General features: G+C 45.8%; 1 protein-coding gene across 3 annotated transcripts in view; it reads right to left on the bottom strand.

Annotated features, from left to right (window-relative positions):
- MARCHF3 (membrane associated ring-CH-type finger 3) overlaps positions 1–17841 on the bottom strand; it is a 138264-nt gene that overhangs the window by 27995 nt on the left and 92428 nt on the right. For all 3 annotated transcript variants that reach the window (XM_057736158.1, XM_057736148.1, XM_057736140.1), the window contains exons 2-3: positions 7241–7484; positions 4152–4356 (exon numbers count right to left, since the gene is read on the bottom strand). In XM_057736158.1, coding sequence (XP_057592141.1) covers positions 4152–4356; positions 7241–7428 — 393 coding nt within the window. In that variant the 5' untranslated portion in view covers positions 7429–7484. The remainder of the gene's footprint in view (positions 1–4151; positions 4357–7240; positions 7485–17841) is intronic.

Below are 17841 nucleotides of genomic sequence, written 5' to 3'. Positions count from 1 at the left end.
ACAGCTTTGAAATTGTTCATACAATTCTTATCAATCAGCTGGGGCTGTGTAAAGGAAATAGGAATACGGAAACCTAATCACTCCTGTGAACAATCACCTTGTCTCCCTGATTGGAGGAAGATCAGATCCTAGGAAGCCTTTCCTGCACATTTCCACCATTTCCTGGCTGTTTCATTTTAGTCACAACATTGTTGAGCTGATCTATTACTCCATGAGTTTCCCGGGCAAGGGTGGGTGCTCCTGATACACGTCTGAGGAAAGCCCACTGGCACGCATTCCCATCACCAGCAGCTGATGTTGCAAGCACACTCTTTGCACATAACAAGCCGGGCTTCCTCGGCAAACTGCTCAATCAGATATGCAATCACAGGGACAGGCTGAAGTCAAGGCACACAGTTTTGGGAACAAATTGGGATATTTTTATTGGTTTGCTATATTTCACCCGTATGAAAGAATGGTATTAGAGTTCAATGTACAGAGAGAAATGAAAAAACTGAAAATGAGCAGGGAGGAGACCATAAAACTCTCCAGGCTAGTCTTCCGTGAATCCTTTTATGGTTAGTGGATGTCTATTTACTGTGTTCTTACCAGGTCAATATTTTGGAGCTAATTCATCTGACAAATTGCCACCGGGTACATTTTCCCTTATCAACAAAAAATATGTAGCTTTCAGGGACTTCCCTGGCGGCGCAGTGGGTAAGACTCTGTACTCCCATTGCAGGAGGCCTGGGTTCGATCCCTGGCCAAGGAACTAGATCCTACATGCATGCCGCAACTAAGGAGACCTGGAGCTGCAACTAAGGAGCCCACCTGAGGCAACTAAGACCTGGCACAACCAAATTAAAGTAAAAACAGTAGCTTCTGTGAGAGAAGTGCTGGCTGTGAGGTATGAAATGTATATGGGTTGTATCTGCTCTTCCTTTTTGCTATGGGCCGTTTGAATGCTTTCCTTTCAAGCTTTGCCCAAGTAGATGCAGATCTTAGGGGATTTACATTAGCTGGACAGTAGAGGAAATTCACCCGCAACTGAATAAACCAGATGATCGCAACATAGCTCTCTTGGGTTAAAACTAACTTGTTATACTGCCTTACTTGGCACCAAGAAAATACTTAGGGTATAAAACTGGCAAAGACTAAAAAATTTAGTTCTACCATGTAGGTAGGTAGGTAAGCAGATACACACAAGCAACTTACTGAAGTATAATTTACTTACCATACAGTGTACTCACTTTAAGTGTAGATGTATTTTTTTTGCACAAGATTTGAGCCTTATAGAGACCAAAGAGATGACAGAGAGCCTGTAGCTCACCCTCCCCACTGCAGCTCAGAGAAACAGCCACGCCACCCAGATGATCAGTGGTAAGTGGAGAGGTGATGCCCTATTTGGAGATGCTAATAATAACCAGCCTATTGATTTGACCACTTTGAGTAGAAACTCATCCTTTTGCAGGGAGAGGGAGGAAAGACTTTATGTAGCAGCCTGTGTGGAAGATAGCTCTGGGTTCCTGATCTGTTAAAAAGGAACATCCAACTGCTGGCTTGCAGAGAGTGTAGGAAAGGGTGGAAGGGGAAGTGTCTTGTGAACAGGAGTACTGAGGAAGAGGGAGGCTTACGGTGAACGGAGGGCTGAGAGTTTACTAAAGAATGGGAGTCTGAGGTGTTAAAGCAGTTCTGACTGATGTAATGTCTGGATGCTGACAAATAAAATTTATAAATGACTTTTTCAACCGCTTCCTCTAGAAGTGGGAGTTGTTATCACATCGATTTTGAAATGAAATGTTATGGGATTTTCTTGCTTTAATGAGAAGGCAAACCCAACTGGTAAATAAAGTAATGATTAAAGCAATTAAAAGAGTGAAACTGAGAAATAACGTAACAATACTCCTAATGCTTAACCCAAATAGGCAGGTTTTGCTGATTTACTGGAAAGATTCATGTTCATCTAGAGGTAAACATATTGAGAAGCAATGCTCACTGGGAATAAACCCACCCTTTGGTAAGTGGAGAAAAGTCAATCAGTAATGTCATTTGTTTAAAAATTTGCCTGCACCTGGTTCTCATCTGTCCTCCAGCTGAGAAACCAAAGACAACTTCTTTTTATTGCTTGTGGTCAAACAGCAACTTCATTTCGCCACGGGATGATCAAACAGCCAGCCTCCCCGGCTTGAGAGGGTCTGCCTTTCACTTTCAACTTGTTCAATCATCATTAACTCTGAAAAATGTCACATTCCATTTGTGCAATGAAAATTTCACCACCAGTGACCGTTTGGGTGAAGTTTTTGTAGGAAAGGCCCTAAATCTTACAGAGCACCTCACACATTCTCAAGGTCATTTGCCTTGTTTCCTTGTTTAATGACAGTTGCCTAAGATCCTGGAGTCCGTCTACGGCCTGACATCAGCAGCTCTGAAGAAACATCTGTGTGGGGGTACATGTCCCTCTTTGAGACTGAAAGGTTCACCACATGATTTGACACATGTGTGTTATCTCTCTCACACACACACACACACACACACACACCCTCCTTTGTTATCTACTGTATTATGCATACACACACTGGGGTTTTTACCAAGCAAAAAGTCTTTACTGGCGAGGGACCAGTGAAAAAAGACCACTGGATACAGCCCATTCAAAGCAGGGTTTCCTTACTCTGAGGAGAAGCTGCAATATCAACTTGGGAAAGTTCCAGAAAGTTTCTGGAAAGGAGAACTAGGCTTCTTTTTAACTTTTGCCATTGGGCTTGGAAATCTTCACCTCCTTTGTTTATTATTTAATTATATGTCTCCCTCTGCAAAGAAGTTCTGAAATGCAAATCCCGATGAATGTGGCACTGGGCCGAATCCCTCATGGAATTCTACAAAAACGCATTTCTGGAAGTGGATGTCGAGCAGCAAGACGCCTAAATGAAGAGGCTACTTGATCCAGGATCTTAAAAAAGAAGCACAGAGCTTATTGGGGCAAGTCAAATACATTTTGTGCCATGTGGCAAACAAGTCATAGCTAAAACAGTCCCCTTGAGTAAATTTTCAAGGTCAAAACCAAGAGAATGTATAAGCAGAGCTCTCTAGAGCCTTAATGCAAGGGCACTAATACACCATTTTAAATAGCCTCCGAGAAGGCTTCTTGATTTCCTGCTCTAGTTTAATATCAAAGTTCCACTGGGTCAGCTGCTGAAATAAGGAGGAGACTATCAGTCTGACTGGATCATGGGCACAATGTCTTGGTCCCTTTCAATAGCTCTGCTTCATAATATATTAGAGTATTTATTGTTGCCAATATCCAAATTTTGATTGACTAGAAGTTGGGGACAGGAGAGGAGGCAAAAATAATCTAATAATTTTTTCCAATTCCCCCAGTTAATACAAGACTAGACCCTGCATCTAAAGAAGAATCATGTGGTCCCTAAAATAGGAAAAGGAATGTGCTGCCATTTTAATGGCTGGGTTGACAGCATCACTTTTAAGAAAAGAGATTCCAATACTAGGTTATTTAGCTGAAAAAAGCTTGCATGTAATTTCCTAGGAGAGACTTTTTTTTAATTCACACACTTGAATTGTACCTAGTATTATAAGTGTATTATAAATATTAACTCATTTAACCCTCATAGTAATTCCAATAGGTGAAATCACTTACCTAAGGTTGTAGAACAAGCCAAACCCAGAAGTCTAGGTCTATATGCATTATACCATGCAGCTATGTTTTTTCATAAAGACTTCTCAGATTAGACAACCCAAATACCCATTTATCTGTGGCTTCAAGGTGAGCAGATGGTGTGCAAAGAGAACAGTGTTTGATCTGTTTGCTCCATGTCACAGGGATGGAAAAACGGAGATCAAGTCTCTAAATGTCCCCATTCTCCTCACACTGATTTCTTCTCCTCTCTCTTCTCCACATTGTGGAGGTCACCTTTCTACTGTTGGCTCCTGAGTGCTGGCTCTGTCTGTCTGTCTGTCTGTCTTTCTCACACGTGCGTGCGCGCGTGCGCGCGCATGCACACACACACACACACACACACACACACACACACACACACACACACACAGAGCTATTACTGTGCTTCAGTGAAGCTGTGCAGGGTTTGGGATCTGGGCATAAAGGCAGACCTCATTTGCGCGTTAGAGCTAAGTGTTCAAGACGTGGCCCAGTTACTGACCTCCACTAACGGCCTGGGTTTGCGCTCGACTGCAAACCTGAAGTGGCAGAGTTCACAGTAGCTGGTGTTCGAGGATGACAGCCAGTGCTCCAGGCAGCTCCGATGAATTGTCCCCAAGGTCCCTGTACATTCACACGGAGAGAGCAAGTCCTCTTGGCTGCTGCCCTCGTGGCAGATCCTGCACATGGGCCGGTCATTGAAGGGGCTGCAAGAGAAGGAGGGGCCCTGATGGTCACGGGCTGGAAACCCCCACTGCGTGGAGGTCCTCTGGCTCTGTGTCCTTCGGACGTCCCCCCGCGGCAGCTGCTCAGAACAGACACCTGCTTTAAACCCGAGATCGCCACTGGCGCTCGGCAGTGGGGGCCAGGGCCTTTGGGCATTTACTTCTGTCAGTACAAAGAAATAGGGGGTGACCGATACCAAGAGCAGGTGGGCCCAGGGCCATAAGCGCGTAAAAAGGAGCAACGTGTTAATTTCACCTTAGACATCGAGGTAGTTCAGGCAAACTACCAATCAAAAAATAAAAATCATCCCCAGCCATTTAGAAATTGTTTTGAAATGACACCAACTGTAGTTTCTAGACAAACCGCGTCTTTTGAACCAGGCCAGGACACTTTTGAATACCCAGAGGTTCTTTTCTTCTTTCAGCGGGATGGGAGAGTGAGAGGAGGGAAACGGACCGGCAGCCAGCCCTGAAGCCGCCACGCAGAACTGCCGTCTGAGCCAGGGCACGAAGCGGTGGCAGGTCGGTCTTTGGCGCTTTCCTGGGATGCTCTCTGGGATGCTGACAACAGTAAGCTGGAGGCGAGTACGCGAGTAAAGGTATGTGCTACCAAGGCAGCCTCAGTCCAGAGCCTGGCCTTTAGCTTGGAAACACCACGCTTGCACGTTCTGTGAGGACACACAGTGTAGTGGTTTGTGAGGCAGGCTCCGGAGTCCAGCTGTCTAGGCTAGCACCTCAGCTCTGCTGCTCACAAGCTGGCTGACTTTGGGCGAGTAATGTCATTTCTCTGGACTTTAGTTCCCTCGTCTCTAAAATGGTCACAAAGCATGGTGCCGTCCTCACATGGTGACTGTGAGGATGCGAAAATACAGTCCAGATTACACGCTTAGAAGAGGGACCGGCACGTAGTAGTGCCTACTTAATGCTAACTATTTTCACTTAGAAAAACTCAGATCGGGGAAAATCAAAACACATGGCCCTCATCACATACGTCAGAGGCCAATGGAAGGCTCAAAGTAAGATGGCCTCCATTCTCAATGGATACTGGAGGACCATCCCTCTCTGATCAATGTCTTCTTATATTGCTGGAGGTCCTTATTGGGTATTAGATTTTAAAATGTCATCATTGCATGTGCCAACCCAAGGACCAGCCTCTTTACCCACCCTCTCCCGCCTCTTCCTGTCTCCCAGAGATGACCGTGGTCCAGGCTTATGCCCACCACTCTCTTTGACTCCCTTTTTGTGGAAAGGCCTTCCTGGGGGTGATCCTGGGAATGAGTGAAGGCTACAAGGGGGTTAAAAGAGGAAAGGACCTCCCTCCCACTTGCCAAAATACCCCTCATGCTCAGGGGTGGCAAAAGAAAGTTTAAAGAATTGACTTTTTTCTCTTCTTATTCCTGGTCTCCGTTATTCACATTGAGCCAAATGCATGTAAACCTGTAAAAGCTCTGGTTTACATTACTGTGTGGTAGGAGAACACACACATACACGCACATTGGCTCACAGGTCTCAGTCGTTGCAGCTCTGCAGCCTGTTCTTCCTGATCAAATGAGGTGTTTGATGGCTCAAGGGTGAAGGGGGCACATGCAGACGGATAACTGTCTGTCTCAGTTCACAGCTGAGCAATGACGCTCACTGCTGCATCGTATACTGAGTCCTAACCAATTGTTACAAGTTTTCCCAGAGGTGAAAAAATATGGGCTTTTTTTTCCTTCTATTTCTTCCCTTTGTGATAGCCACACGGACTGAAAGTAGAAGAGACATGGATAATGTTTACACCACCTGTGGGTGTGTGAGTCCATGTCTGGTGGCCACCACCTCCAGGGCGGGGGTGGGGGAGACAGAACGCTGTGGCGTCACCAGGAGTCCTGCTGCGGGTTCACGTGAGGGTCAGTGGGCCTGTATCTGCACCAGAGGGGTTGGCTGAATCGCTCAGACCAAGGTAAGCAGACGAGGTCTGAGCGACAGACCCAAAGTTTCAGGGCCAGAAGTGTCGGCACTGAAACCAGCAGGCAGGTCCAGCTTTGAGATACATTTTACAGTCATAAGTCAAAGTCCCACTTACGCATTCTGAAACTAATGGAGAAGCCAAGGAGCACCCAGTGGCCGGGCAGCCTGTGGCTCTCAACCTGCCAGTGAGCAGCAAGAGCATCAGCGGAGACCTCCAGGGACAAAGTGCTGGGCTGGATAAGCCATCTCCGGGCTGCCTAGAGCCTTCCATCTGGCTCTGGTTCACCACTCGGGAGAGGCAAGCTGTGGGGATTTAACAACAGTACTTCACCGGGCAGGCTGTGTATGAAGGATCATGGCTGGGACGCACGGGGATCGAAGGAGGAGGCAGCAGAAGAGGCCCCCAAGTGGGCATGTGCCAGAGGAGATGCCCCCGGGAAGTAGCCGTGGACAGCCCCCGTCACGGGCTTAGCATGCACACCAGAATGTCACTTCAAAAGTTTGGCCCTCATATCCAATCACTTTGGCTTAGTGCAGCGTAGCACAGCTTAGTTCTGTTCTAACAAAGGGGTACCTTTGTTAGCACCTGGAGACCATGAGAATAATTACTGTAGTAAGGTCAAAATAACAAATGTTAAGCAAGGAGCACTGTGCCTTGTGGGATCCTTCCCTGCCTGGCTCTCTGCAAGTGCGACTTTAAGCGGAAAACTCCACAACGTGAGTTTTATCTTTTTACCCTATTGCTATAGAAACAGCAGTGACAGAATTTGCGTAGTTTTTTTCTCTTTTTCTCCCAGTACCTCCTCTCACTTGACACAAAGACCTGAGCACTAATTACATTCCCTTTAGCATTCCCCATCTGACAGAGGGCCCTCCGGATCGATTCCAGATTCACTGATTTAAATCGTGGTACTACCTCTGGGTGGCAAGCGTCCGCACTACTGTTGACAGCAGCTGCCCGTCCTTGGCTGAAACTTGCATGACATACTGCGGCTGCCCATTCACTAGGCTGCCACAGTCCTCCACGGTCTTCACCACGGGCGCGGCTGAGCTGGTGCAGTCTGGCAGCACTTCGGGCAGGTGACTGCAGCGGCTGGTTGTCATGGTAACAGACAGCAATTACTCTGCTAATGGCTTCCACACTCATACAGGATTTCCATCTAAGAGAGATCAGAGAACAGTTTACTTGGGCAGGGTCATTAATAGAAAATGGAGAATTACAGGCCACCATCATCATGTCATTATTTAACAGAAATAACAGAGGTGGGCTAGACGTGGCACGTTATCTTGCTACCATTTAAAACATGCACGCACACTCAGCCCGCAAGACACAGTGGACGTGGTTACCAACAGGACAGTGAGCATGTTGGTGTATGTAAACATCGAGGACCAGAGAGGGGAGGGCATGATGGCCCTGCAGCCAGATCTAAAGAGAAGATAAGCAGCTCTCCTGCTCTGGGCCACAGAAGCAATGTCTTTGTTGACATTCTCTCAAAGTTTCTAGAACCATTATTAAAACTCTTTGCAATATTTTTTTTCTTGTAAGCAATTTATTCTCCATGCAGCTTCATTCTGAGTTGCTAAGATTAAAAAGAGAGAGAGAGAAGAAAGAAAAAAAGAAAGGAAGGGGAAAAAACTTGAATTTGGCCAAGTAGCACCTTCTCGGGCAATATTTGCCAAACGTGAATCATTCAATTAATATACCACCTTTCTGGGACTTCCCTGGTGGTCCAGTGGGTGAGATTCCGCGCTCCCAATGCAGGGGACCTGGGTCTGATCCCTGGTCGGGAACTAGATCCTGTATGCATGCCACAACTAAGACCTGGTGCAGCCAAAATAAATAAATAAATAAATAAATATATATATATATATATATTTAAAAAAAATGCACCACCTTTCTGACTTTTCCCATATCTGTGTTCTGTAACACAATTATTTACTTAATGTGTCTTGAAAATCAGTTTCCTTTAAAAATTTAACCTATTTTAGCCTTGTCTTAGTTATTCATGAAATGATGAGTTTGATGCGCTTGTTATATATATCTGTAACAGACATTACAATAAATATTAGTATTAGTATTAAGTTTTTGGTTTTTTGTGTACCACTTGAAATCCAGGGACACTGCCTTATCACAGGGGAACATATAGGCAAACGCAAGAAACTGATGAATGAGATCTTTACACCTATTAAGAATAATCCATTCTTAAGGGCCTTACCTCACTGACACATAGTCTACTGTATAGACCGCAAGGAATTCTGTTCCCAATCTGTGTGGTGTGGGCTTGAACTTGACCTCAAGGTCAAAGCATTCAGACCTAGTGGAGTAAGGAATCCCACTGCATCCAGTAATAGATCTGCATGTGACATGTAAGAAATAGAGGCCTTAAGGGAAACTTGCAGGAGGAATTCCTTACGTCTAAAGATGAGAGGACACAGTTTCATGGTCCACACAGACCGTCTCTGCCCAGGCTGCTCACCTTGAGCTCCTGAGCCCGGGACGGCCTGGGCTCAGTGGACAGTAGCAGGAATGGTGGACAGACTGAGTTCCTATCAATAACCAGTCTGGGTGGTCAAGGCCTCAAGTCTAAATACATTTGCTTTCCAACCCTAAGAGGATGTTTGGAATTCCTCAAAGGGTTCTCTTCTCCCAGATGTTTGTCTCTATTTGTTACATTTTACTCCACTCCCACAGGTCTGGAAACTGGATCTGCTCAACTTCCAGAGCCATGTGCATCAACTGGCCATTCTTAGGAGGAGAATGCAGTGTTTCCAGATGAACTCGAGTTGACACTGTCCCTGCTGACAAGCGCATATCCCACAGTCCTGATCATCAGATGGGAACGGAATTCCCTCCTTCCTGCCGAGGTGTCTGGCCGTCTCCCTTTCCTGTCCTCCTTGGCTACCTCTTGTCCTCTCAGGGTCTGCTGTCTGGCCTCTCCCAGGAGCCCTTTGGAACCTGGCAATGGGGAGAGGGCTGTGGACACCAGGCCTGGTCTTAGGCCTGATGTGGGGCAGAGGCAGGGTTGCCCCTTCCATACCATTGTCACAACTCCCGTGGGCTTCTCAAACCCCCAGGTACCGAGCATTCAAGAAAGCCAATGAGATGATTAGCTGGTATAGTTGGGCTTGTTAAATAGGATTTGTTGCTTTTTTTTTTTTTTTTCACATTGCAAAAACAAGAAGTGTATGTTATAGCAAGTACCGAGCAGCACAAAGAAGATAAAAATCACTCCATACCCCACCACTTGAATAACCACAGTAAACTTTCTGGGTGGATATCTTTTTAATTTTTGGCAGGGTTGTCAGGGTGGAGCTGATTTGTAGCAGGGGCCACAGAACAAAAAAGCATGTTCAAGGGCCGGCTTCGAACTACGTCTAACCCTTCTCCCCTGGCCTGCCCTTATAAAACCCCACTGACATGATTTTAAATTCTCCTGATGCCTCACAGTCACAAAGTGTAACTTCCTGGCACAGCTCTCTTGCTTCACAAGGCAGCCATAGATTAAGAGCCAGGGGTGTGTTGGCAGGAAAAGCAGACACAGTGACCTTCTTGCCGCATGGAATCATTATGTCTGGGTGCACTCTGAGAGTCTGTTTTCGGGTTTTGCATAACTCCAGCTCAGGGGGCCAAGCGCCCCCTCCCTCTGCTCCACGGAGCTGGAAGGAGGCAGAGAAGAGATGCAGGGTGGGAAGAGGAGGCCAGGCTTGTCAGTGAGGCTGCCCTTAGTGAGGGGGTTGCCACTCAGACACACGAGGTCCCCAAGTTCATTCAGTTATAACCTAGATTAAGTCCTCATCAAAGGAAGTAGTTCTGTATGTATGACCTACATCTGCAATAAAATGCCCTTAAAACAGTTCTGGAAATAGAGTTTCCTTAAAACTGTAATTTCACTTCTGAATGCTCTTCTTCATTTCACTTGTCGTCTCGAAGGCAAAAGGGATATTACCCACCATCTGATCAGTTTATTCCATTCACAGAGAGTGCCAGGCACTGAGTTGGGCATAAGGAAACACAAGGCTCCTCTACCTTGCCTTTACTGCAAGCAAGGCCTGGCTCTTCCCCTCGTGCCATCTCTGCAGAACCCTGAACCCAGCTTAGGACTGAAATGATACTTGAGTCCAGCATGCACTGAAGAACACGCCAGCACATCCACTGACCGCCACGCACCAGAATAACCTTGAGATACTAAGTCCTGCACACCAGGGGTGAGTCCCCACACCCCTCAAAGACCGCGTCGTGAATTGAAAATGGGGTGGGAGGGGTTACACAAAGGATGGGCACCTCGATCCTGCTGGGAAGTGCTGAGTTGGTTCCAGCCCCAGAGAGGGAATTTAATCAGGTGGAGGAAGAGAGAAGGAAGCACATCTCCCCAGCCTCAGTCAAAAGAAGCCTGGGGGACTCCTCTGGTGGTCCAGTGGTTAAGACTCTGAGCTTCCAATGCAGGGAGTGCAGGTTCGATCCCTGGTCAGGGAACTAAGATCCCACAGGCCACGTGGCGTGATCAAAAAAAAACAAAAGCCCAGGGGCTGAGATCAAGGCATGGGGCAGGAGTGGGCCTCGCAGGCCAGGTTGCGGGCACCAATTAGCATGCATATGTTGCACCTGGGGCAGTGACAAATGGCCCACTGCATTCCCTTGTCTCTTCCAGAGCCACCTGGGAAAACAGCAGGCTGTTGCCGTGGATGCTAGAAAGAGCCGAGCTGTGGGTCTGTAGCCTAGCACTGGTCTTCCACTGATTTTTCTGCAAAATTTCAAGTACACTTGACTGCTTTCTTATCAATACCGCTCCTAGAAAGTCCATCCAAGAATTCTGCTGTCTGGGATTTCTCAGGACAAAAACACGATGCTGGAAGGGAGGGGTGTCCATATAAACACGAAACCTCAGATGACACTGATGGGAGGAGTTCTTTGTTGGCCAGGCTTGACACCTTATATAATTCCTCAGGGTGAGAATAAAACATGATTTGGCACTGGCCAAATTCAGCTGCACTTAGTGAGAGGACTGGGAATAGGGGAACGAGAGGGAGATGAATAAAAAAGGAGGGAGTGGCTGCAGAAATGAAAGCCTGATTAGATAACTGTGAAGATAAAATGGACTGTCTGTGAAACGGTGACCCCCTTTAAAGGACAGAGTACAGTTTCATAAAAGCAAGGATCCCACCAGGCTGCAGCTGATCGTAGCTGCATCTCTGCTGTCTTTTGGTAAGTGATTTCCATGGGAACATGGCTGGCATCTGAGGCTGCGTCCAGAGGACATGGGGGAAGGGCGGGGAAGCGAGCCGTGCTCACCTCTGCAGCGCTCCTGCCTCTGCAGCCCTGAGGACCTCCATAAGGACCACAGAGTTACAGGACAGGCTCTGTTCTTAGAGGCAGCGCGCCCAAGCCTGCACCCTGGCTCGCCAGGGTAAACCACTCAGTCTTGCAGACGTTGCTGAGATTTCCTGCATTGGAAATTAGGGTACTGATACTTCCTGAACCACCTCATCTGGTTGTTCGTGAGGCCTAAAATAAGATGAGACATGTGAACGTGCTCTGCAAGTTGGAACTAGCCGTGCACAGGGAGTCACGCACATGCACATTTCATTACGACATTAACCTTTCCTGCTCTTTTTCTGGCCTGGGCTGCTTCTCGTTTCCGTCTTCTATAACTGTTCTCCCCCATGGCTGGTCCGTTTGAACCCACTGCACCCTCTGGATCACACCTGAGCCCTGACATTGTACCACTCCCTCTCTCCCAGCAGGGAGCACAAGGGGAGTCTTCCTCACACCCTGTGTCTCTTTCACTCTCCTGACACCTGTCACCTTCATATCCCCTAACACAGGTTGCACTTTTCCATGAAGATGTTTCGTAAAGATACCTGATGAAAAACTGCTATTATGTTTTATATTCGTTTGTTACAGCAGCTACCATTATCTTAGCGAATCTAAATATATTAGAAAACACACGCCACTCCCAACTGCCTTTTCAAGCCTGCTTCTAGCAGAACTCTATTTTCAGTGCCAAGTCAACTTTAATCTCTCAGATGTAGGACGAGAAGGCTATTTTGGGGAGGTACCTGGTACTTGGCATCTCTATTTGCATATAAAAATGACAGGATTTAAAGGTGAAAACAAGAGCATAAGGATGTGTGCACGCTGGCACTAATCTGGTCGTGTGGGCTGCCTGGGCAATGGCCTGAGCAGGCCCAAGCTTGGAGGGGTAGTCTAGAGCCAGACCGGACCTCCAAATTCAATCCCAATGCTAGTTCCAGAGATTTTAAAAAGCAGGCCCCTCCTGTCTCAGCATGTCCTGGAAGGGTCCTGTATCACCTCCACCATCAGAGTTGGCCAACAAAGCAAGTCAAAGGATTCATTCATTCTTTCATCCACTCAAACAAGCATTTTTTGAGAACTTACTAGGTATTCCTAGGAAGTTGCTGGTGGTGCAGGGTCTAATCATTTCAAGTCTTGCTATGCATTTCCCAAGGAAAAGCAGAGGCCACCAAACAGTCTGGAGTGTTCCAAGACCGTCTCCAGGGCTGCAGAGCCATGAGGACATGGCATCTTCCCCCTGGCAGTCATGCCCTTGCTAATTCAGGGGAAACCATCCAACACCCTAAATTTGAGGGAATGAAAGTGCAGAACTAGGGAGTGGCTAGATGGCTTTCTGCTCCCACAAAGCTGTGCATCATGAATGCTGGTCCAGGATTCAGAAACATGACCTTAGTTTTACATGAGCAAATCTGCCTCAAAAAGGATGTCTAAAATGTCCCTTAGCCTTCTTCAAGAAGCTGCATACTCAGGGAGCAAGGCCTCCTCTAATGAGCCAAGGGATGGATAATACAGGTCTGTCAGTGATTGAAAGGGAAAAAATAGCAATAATGGCCTGTCCAGAAACTTTCCCCTCTGAGCTGGATTTTTAGACTTTGAATTCTAAGAACAGTCTCTGAGAATAGGGACGTTCTTTGATAGAACATTTCCCTGGTTTTTCAGGCATGTTATAACCAGACAGTGCACTGCATGGCTGATGAACTGACTTAAGAGTATCCTGAATGTTCAGAGAAAATGAAGGCAGGCAGGAAATCACACGCTGACCTTCCTTTCCAATGAAAGTGGAGCAAATGACTAATTTCAAAACCATTAACATGTAAAAGCAGCATATTTCTTCTGAGAACAGGGCACAAAGGCTCTCCAAGGAGATTGCTGGGACATGATTACCAGCAACATTTAAGTTTTCAAAAACACGCCAAGGAGGCTATTCACTAAGAGTGTGTTAGCGGCAAAGTAGCTGCTTCATTAAACTTAAATAGCCGCAGCAGGGCTGTGCTTACAGACCCAAGCTACCAAATTATACATTTCTTTTCTGGATGCTTCACTGACCTCATTATGTAGAGCGGAGAGTTTGCCATTCCAAATAAAGTGACCATCCAAGTCTTTATAAACATGTCCATCAGGTGCTTGATGGGTTTGCAGAGTAAAACACTGGGAGCCCAGTGAATTAAAAAAAAACAAAAAAAGCCAACAACAAAACACAACTCTTTTTGTCCCTTCATCTTTCCTTGCTATGTGCTCAATGTCACACTCACAGAGCAGAGTAAGCAGGTGAAATGCCTGTTTCTGAGCATGAAGGAATTTTTGATGTGGGGGTTATGGCACTTTATTGAGAAATGTGTAAACACCAACCATGAACCATGGAGAGAAAAAAAAAACCCAGGTTAGCATAAGGCAAGTCGGATCCAGAGAGAGTTACAGCTCATTCCCAGTGTTCTGTTTGAAACCTATATCCAGAGTTATTTGTCATTTCCTATTCATGTTATTAATTCTCTCAGCCACAAGAAGTATCAGGCTAATTTTTCTTCCATTTAAAATTACTATATTTCATTTTCAGCCAGGTAAAATCCTCTAGTTCTGCTGAAGGCAAATCAAGTAACAATTATCATATTTATACATATTTTTCCCCCTCAAGAAGTACTCATGAAATTAATTCAGATTTTGGAGGCTATCCCATTTTTTTCATTTTATTTTAATTATACAGAGGAAAATGGCAGTTAAAATCCCACAACAACCGTCTGTGTTCAAGACGCAACGACAGCTGAATCACACTTGTAAATAACAACTGGTCCTGCGTGTGGAGCCCTGCTGAGCTGGGGGAGCCACGGGCAAAGCAGAGCTGCCCGGTTGAGTTCCAGGGGACTCAGGAACAATCAGCGCACATCAGAAAAGTTTAAACATCAAGTTTAAAAAATAGAGAGGAGCAGGCGAAGTAGAATGAGATGTTCACGGAATGTTATTTGGAGATGAGAAATAAAAGCGTATGCTTCAAATGATATTCAGCGTGCCCAGTGCCAAACGGCTACCTGTCCAGCATAAGGAAGGTATGGAAGGTATGACGTGCTGACCAGGATATCTGATGATCCGGGAGGAAAACATTTTGGCTACAAATGAGGGCTGAACATGCTCTAAGGACTACAAGTTCTGGATCTGTGGTTTGGTTCATACACATCTTCCGTCAGCATCCAAGTGAATGCCCGCCATTAAAGGAAGTTGATTTGGGGTTTGTTCCAAGTCGTATCTCACCCTCCTCTGTACAAACACCTCAGTACTAGCTACACAGATGTGCTCCATCTTGACCCTGGCCTCCCAGAGCCTGGAATAAAGCCAGCTGAGGCTTATTTTAAGCGCCAGGGTTCCTTGGGGCTTTCCCCAGCTGCATTTCACCAAGACCACAGGGAGGTTGCAGTCTTGCCCTCTCACGGGACAGGGTCCAAGCTCTACATTCTACCAGGCTTGGGGGTCCAAGCCTCCCTGCGGTGCTTGCTGGAGCCCAGGAAGCGTTTTGCTGGTTGACCTCTGCTTACACACAAGGATATCTGAAGTTACTCAGCTCGCCAAGGAATAGTAAGGCAAGTGCAGAGCAAAGACCAAAACTCTTTGGATTTTGCTTTTCATCTCTGTCTTTGGCGTTATGAGTAATATGCTTTGTATTTCTGAAAGTCCCCCAAGCCCCACTTGTTCTTTCTCATGTGGTCAGAGTCTCTGGGTGTTTCTGCGTTGCCTTTGTACGTACTTGGCTTTGGATTCAGGGGAACCTCTGGGAGCCTTTGCAGGGGAGGGACAGAGCCTTGGTTTTGGATCAAGGAGTCCTGGCTTTGAACTGCTACTCAGCATGTACTTGGCATTGAGCTTCAGTTTCCTCCCTGACACTCTGGACCTGGGTATGTGTCTGGCCTGTGGTGGTCGCTTGGTAACGGGCAATGCTTAAGACTGCAGTGCAGCAGGGTGATCACACAACAGCTGAGGATCAGGGTGGGGAAGAGAGGTCCCTCCCAGACCCTACCTCTTATACCCTCTCCTAGCCCACCCCTCTGCAGTCCTCCTCACTACCGGCCCATCTTCCCAAGCCAATGTCTTGTGGGGGCAGAACTGCTGACCTCTGCTTTGACAGTCTTGTATGAAGAAAACACAGAAATGCCCCCCCACCCCCGCCGCCCCAGAATGACTCTTCTTAGCTCTTGGACACGGCTCTCCTTTCCCTCCAGTATACACACACTCATACACACACACAAAAACCATAGTTTCTTTTTATTGGTTCCCTAAAATGTGACCCATTTTTTACATCATCAAGATATAAACAAGCACAAGAAAAAACTAACACGTAGCCAAGGACCAAGTTGAGATCACTTTATCACTTAATTTCTTCACAGTTGTATAATCTAGATTCTTGTGGACCAAGAAATTGGAGGTGAATGGGGCTTCATTTGTACTTACTTCCTCTTTACCTCAATGTAAATCACTTCTGAACCCCTTCAAAGGGACCTCTGAGGCCTTACATTTCCTAAGGAGAGCACATGCCCCCTTCTGCACTTGCTCTGCCAGCCGTCTGTCCCATCTTGCCCTGCATCCTGACTTTGGCAGTTACATTGGTGCCTCATCACACACAGAGCACACCTGTCGGAGTGTCAGCTTCATCTGGACATTTTTTAGTGCGAGAACCAGCGCACTCTCTCCGCAAGCCTCCGGGGGAGCCAAGTGTTTAAAGTCTGCTAGAAATGCCCCAGGGCATCAGCTTACAGAGGGCGGTCTTCCCTTAGGCACCTCAGCCGCTCAGAAGGAAGGTCCTAAATCAAATATCTGGCTTCTTCATGTCTTTGTAATTATTATCCAAGATCAAATGACCAAATATTATACAGAGGTCTGCCTTTAACATTTTCATCTGATGGGAGTTTTCCTTCAGAACAGACAAAAAAAATTACACTATTAATAGCAATAGTGAGAGTCTATTTTTCTATTTTCATAGCACTATTCATTTTCCATTCTCTAAGTACTTAATAAATACAGTGGGTCTTTACTGCCTTCCAGGGTGAAAATAACAGTTATACCCCTATGGAGCTCATTCATTTGCTTTATGGGCTAAAAAATCTCTAGTGTGTCACAAATTAACACAATGTTCCCGAGGACTGTGTTTTACTCTTGAATCTCCAATTTCACTAATAAATGTGAAAAACACATGTAGCCAGATAAGTCCCTGGAGACCAGCCACTGCAGATGCTGAAGAAAGCGAGTTATTCCAGCTAAGATCAGCATTCACTTTCACATTGGAGACTGTCTCCCAAATTCTCCTCCAATTGCTTGACATAAAGCAATGAAATTTGTTTCTAGTGACTACCCCAAAAATCTTAGAAAACTAATTTTTTAAAATAAAGGGTATCTTCAAAAAATAAGAAAAAACCCATAAAATTTCTGATCATCAGATAATGACCTTTTTCTAATCACATAGCCAATAGATCCCCACCATCTTCTGAGAGCTGTAACTCTTTAAAAAAATATTTTTATCAGGAACAATTTCAGATAAATAGGGAGAATACTGCAGTAAACCCACATATTCATCATCTCAATCTATCAAGATTTTGCTACACTTTTTTCACCCTCGCTTCCTTCCTTCCATCCTATTACAATTTTTAAGCAAGTCTCAGAAATTGTCATTTTACCCCTGCATACTTCAGTATGAATCTCTAAAAATATGAACATTTCTTATGGAACCACAAAGCTATTATCATACCTAACAAACTTAATAATTCTCTGGCATCATCTGTTACCCAAACTGTATGCAAATCCCTCCAACTGTCTTGAAAAATCTTTTATGGTTGCTTTGTTTACATGATCCAGACAAGGTGTAACATTTGGATACATCTAAGTCCCTCTCACTTGCACACAGCCACCTCCGTGTTTGCCCTGTGCCGTTGTCTCGCTAAAGAAACTCGCCTGGGGCTCCTCTTGAGCCCCATCCTGACAGACACAGTCTTAATTTTTCTTGTAGTATCATCTAACTTGTTCTTCTATCCCCTGTATTTTCTGGAAACTTACTGATTGGCTTAAGTTCCAATTCAACTCTTCTGCAAGGATAGCTCATAGGTGATGTTGTGTGCTTACCGCATCAGCAAGAGGCTCCTAATATAATAATGATCTACTTTTAGTGGGTTCAGGTGAGGGCAGCATGATTCCTCCATTGTGGAGTTCCTCATAACACAGCTAATGGT

The sequence above is a fragment of the Hippopotamus amphibius genome, chromosome 1, assembly GCF_030028045.1.
Source record: "Hippopotamus amphibius kiboko isolate mHipAmp2 chromosome 1, mHipAmp2.hap2, whole genome shotgun sequence".
NCBI classification, from domain to species: domain Eukaryota; kingdom Metazoa; phylum Chordata; class Mammalia; order Artiodactyla; family Hippopotamidae; genus Hippopotamus; species Hippopotamus amphibius.
The sequence above is the reverse complement of the archived record's forward strand: the minus strand, read 5'-3'. Positions and strand labels throughout refer to the sequence as shown.